The sequence below is a fragment of the Pterocles gutturalis genome, unplaced genomic scaffold (assembly GCF_000699245.1).
Source record: "Pterocles gutturalis isolate BGI_N339 unplaced genomic scaffold, ASM69924v1 scaffold51003, whole genome shotgun sequence".
Lineage (NCBI taxonomy): Eukaryota > Metazoa > Chordata > Aves > Pterocliformes > Pteroclidae > Pterocles > Pterocles gutturalis.
The window spans coordinates 25,571-30,307 of record NW_010122398.1 but is presented as its reverse complement, the minus strand read 5'-3'; the positions used below and the strand labels follow the sequence as shown (position 1 = coordinate 30,307).

The 4,737-nt window shown below is 37.0% G+C and overlaps 1 protein-coding gene across 1 annotated transcript in view; it reads right to left on the bottom strand.

Annotated features, from left to right (window-relative positions):
• Positions 1-2,539: 2,539 nt before the first annotated feature.
• Positions 2,540-4,737, bottom strand: part of LOC104464704 (serine/threonine-protein kinase DCLK1) — a gene marked incomplete at its 3' end in the record, with an annotated part of 26,135 nt that continues 23,937 nt past the window's right edge. The window contains exons 5-6 of the mRNA XM_010077498.1: positions 3,426-3,483; positions 2,540-2,659 (exon numbers count right to left, since the gene is read on the bottom strand). Of these exons, the coding sequence (XP_010075800.1) occupies positions 2,540-2,659; positions 3,426-3,483 (178 nt within the window). The remainder of the gene's footprint in view (positions 2,660-3,425; positions 3,484-4,737) is intronic.

Genomic DNA, 4,737 nt, shown 5'->3' with positions numbered 1-4,737 from the left:
TTAATAATTAATATTAAGGAATATATGGTAGCTTCAAAGAAACAAAGTTAACTTCCCAGGATTAGGATATTTCTTCTAAATTTCTTCTATTATTCCATACAAAAGTCAAGAACATCAAAACAGTCGTCTCTAGGATATCTGAACTAGAGAGATGTCTATAAGGCCCTTCTATAGCATAATTAAAAGCATAAATATCTTTGTATGTGCAGCAACCCTGAAGAGTAAAGGAGAAAGAGGGCAAAAAAACAGATTTTTCCAGAAAGTTAATATAATGGATGGCTTTCTTAATATACATCTTTTAGGCTAGTTATTTTCTAAGAGTTTTCAGTCCCCTCCTCTCTTACTTATCTGAGTAGGACTTTGATTAGAAAAACACCAGAGACTATGGTTTGAACATTTTTCAAGCATGAATAGCACAGCAGGTTGCACCCATAAAACCAGCTATATACTTATGTCTTGGCATGTTAGACAAGGCACAGCTTTTACTTCTTAGCATACCTCATGGGGCCAAGATGAAGGATTTGTCAATGCAGACGGAAGCTGGGGCTACATTAGATTACAACAGTGTGCAAGGGTATTGAGATACCTTTGAACAAGCTCCCACGGACACTGGGAAAAATCCACAGTAGCACGGATCTCAGAGTGAGCTCACTTATCATATAAAAGAGCAGTAATTATGACTAAAATAGTGTTAGATGGCTAATGGCATCTGATCTGAAGCTGTGCTATTTCACACTGCACTCCCGAGTGCGAGACTGTGTGGGCTGTGACTATGAAGAAGTGGTAAAATTCTTATGGGGTTGGCTACACAGAGGGATTTGTGGCTTGGAAGAGTGCCAGCATTTAGGTTTTTTTTTCTTAGGCTGCAACCTCTCCATTAGAGACTTAACAGGGACTCCAGGTACCCTGTCAGCTCCTTGACACCAGCATGTCCCAGCGTCTTCCTCACAGCTCAGAGGTGGTGGACAGCAGGGTTAGCTGGACCATAAGCTCCATAGTACCACTCAAGCCAAGGAAGGCATTGGGGAAACTCAGACCTAAGAAGACAATGTTGCCATCTCCTGAGCTGTGGAGCACAGTTTGAGCTTCGCATGGTTAACAACGCTGTCCCAGCCTGCCACCAGGACAGGGAAGATCTGTGTCCATCCATGGGCCCCACTTGACAGCATCCGTTGCCTGCACAGCACAGCGGCTTTGCAGAGAGCATGGATGTGCAGCTTTGCACAGGGAACACAGCTTGTGCCACTATGCCGCCAGAGCACAGGGGTGAATGGACTAAATGGAAAACTTTTCATCCTCCTTGCTCTCCTATTCCAGCCCAAAGCTTGAGATGTTCTTTAAGAAACACTTGGGCCTGGAATCATCTTATCTAACATCTCAGGGACGTGCCTACATTAGGAGTATCCCCTAATCTCCATCTACAACCAGTGTAAACCAGGTAACAATCCCGCTGGCCAAAACTACTTTCTCTCACGACCTCTGGTAGTGCCTGCTTCTAACCACAAATAAATAGGATGTCTGCTGAAGGCGACCACATTTTTAATTTTAGACAAGTGGAAGTGAGCTGGGTTCCAGGGTTCAGAGTGCCTGAGTTGCCCACAAGTGTTGAGCAGGCACATACAACAGGCCTGCATACAAATACTGCTGCTGCACAGCTTTATTGTAATCTTTGTCCTTAAACACTCAAGACTGTCAGTTTCCCAGGTGTAGGCATGAAAAGCTGCCTTGATCAAGACACAGAAATGGAGATGGCTGCTGGAAGGAACTCCTTCCTGCAGAATAGCTGTGGAAGGAAGGAGAATCACTAATTCCACTAGTGAATCATAGAATTATAGAATCATTAAGGTTGGAAAAGACCTCAAGGATCATCAAGTCCAACCATCAACCCAACACTACCTAACCCACTAAACCATGTCCCTGAGCACCACATCTACACGTTTCTTGAACACGACAAACAGGTGTATTCTGATAAAGTAAGTATGAAGGACAAAATGTCCTCAGTGTTTTTTTCTCCTAATTTGGACAATTTACTCAAATATATTTTTACCATCTTTTATGCACAGTGACATATTTGTGTATTAGTACCAGAACCGAGAGCTAAATTCATACTTCTTGCACTTCACTGTTGACAGTATGAGGGCAAGAGATGGCCTGGTCCAAGTTTCATAATCCAGTTTGAATATGTAAAATTCCACCAGTGAGTGAAATAAATGCATGAGATCTGGAAGTTACAATGAAGAAATAAATAGGGACACAAATATAAAATGCTGCATTTGCAAATTTACTTTTCAGAATAGAACCATGCTTTAAATAGCAGTTTTTTCTCTTTCATTTCCCCCTTCCTCCAGTTTAAATTTAGGTTATTATCAAGGATGCAAACCTGACAATGTTTTAATATAAATCAGCAGAGAAAACAGGTAATATTGTTTAAATTTAACACAAACTAATAAAATTTAACTAAACACTATTTTATCAAAGAATATTGAATTTTGAAGACTGATATTTACAGCTATTCCAACTGGGTACATTTGCAGCTCACCTTTACAAGTTCCATGACAAGGTACAACTCAGTTGGCATGTCCATCTCCTCAATCAGAAGTACAATATTGGGATGCTTGACTCGTCTTAAAATAGATACCTCATTCTGGATCATGTGTTCCTGCCATGCAAAAGAAATCTTTAACGACTACGAGTTGGTGGGGAAAAAAATTCATCTCCATTGCACAGTAGAAAATGCAGAGAGAACTGGGATCTGCATGGATTCTTCAGGGTTTTTAAAAAGGTAACAGACATTGCCTCCAGCAATATGGAAGGAACACATCTAGAAACACCAGTGTGATAACCGAAAGAAGAACAAAGAGTAGAAGACAGAAAAAGAATTGGAGAAAAAGACATGATTCTGATGCAGAAAAAAGCTAACTATGGAAGCTACTAAAATCTTTTCTCCAATGCAGAATCTTTCCATTTAAAAATATGATAGCATCTTCTCAGAGAATCTTTTGTTGCAGATTTCAAAAGCTGACAGAAATTCACCTAGCACGAAACTGACATCAATTTGATTAACCTTGCATACTGTTTAGACATAGTGACCAGTGTTGTTATTAGTATTATTTTTCTGTTTTCTATAACATCTGGGATTATGAAAGTTAGACAATACAATTACAGGGGTAAAGAGCAAGGGGAGTAAGTATACTCACACACAACAAACAAACAGGAGAATCAAGACACGCATCTAGAAAGGCACATTGCAGCCTTTTATATTGATACTCCAAGAGTCTCCAGAGGGCAGGCAAAGGCTTCAACCAAAAAGATTCTAACACTTTCCAGGAAGAAGACAAATATCAACAGCTTCCCAAACTGATCTCTTACAAAATGTTTCTTGAAAAAAAAAATCTTTTGGTCTCTCATGATTTTTTTGTACTTACTTTTCCACTACATTTACTTTTTTTGATTATTTTCAGAGCATATTCTCTACCAGTTGATCTGAGGAAAGAGAAAAGAAAAAAAATTGTATGTTAAATCACACTGAATATTTTTCTCAGACGAGTTTATATTTGTCATTTGAGCACAGTAGGTCTGAGCAAGAAGTCTATTCAAGTATTTGCTTTGTCAAGGAGTGAAGCTTGGACATTATTTGTGCCTGAGAAAAAAGCATAAAGCATTTTTTTAAAATTAAGACATTTCAATTTTTTCAAAACAAACTCACTTCATTTTTTCATTTTGTAGTGCAATTTGTTATTTCTTCTGCAGTTTTATGTAAAAATATTATCTAGTACTTACAGATCCAAATCTTCTCAAAACTAAAGTTTTGTTTTGTATTATACAAATGAATACAAGCTATGGGAAATGCTTCTATTTTTTACTTAAAATGAAATGTCACTTGTTTGCACATTTGCACTCACAAATATAATGATAAAAAAGTCAGTCCTTGGAACAATGTTTTATATATCCAGTAAGTATATGATACTTAGCAGAGTTAAATATGAAGTTTATGGGACAGAATATGAAAGATGCTGGAGACAGTAACAAATTATAGTGAATTAGTTCAGGATGAGAACACATATCCTTTTAAATTTTTTTTTTAAATCATATAATACTTAACACTACCACATATACAGAGAAAATTGTTATATAGAACAATAATGTAGAAAAATAAGCTTGTAGACAAGTTAACAGTATCAATTTCCACTTCTTATTTAAGTTACAAACCCCATAGATAGCTGTAATGATGAAACCAAGAAGCTGTGTTCACAAGCTCTAGTTATTGAACTATAAGGTTCAATGGAGAATGAGTAATAGAAAAAGCTCTAACTGAAGCATTTTCATTTTGTAATAATAATTTACACAGTTTATAGAAGTCTATTACATTGATCTTTGCATATGCTTGGTTAAAAAATAAAGAAAAAAATAACCTTTCAAGCATACAGGGTGATTTTTTTTTCATTCTTCATTTAGCAAAACATAGTTAAACTGATACATTAAACTGATCTATAATAAGTTAAATAGAGAGCTGAATGTGTCTAAAAGTGTGCACAGTCTGTTAAACATGCAAAGTGAGTCACAGACTCAAAGCACTGCATTAGGAAAACAACTGGGCATTTTCATTGCCATATTTAAGCACGGAGAACTCCTCTGGCAATGATGTACTAGGTATTAATTTAAGTGAAAGTGGGGACTTTAATAAAAAAATAACAAAAACTAAATATTAAGTCAGTCTGAGATCCCAGGTCAGCAGGA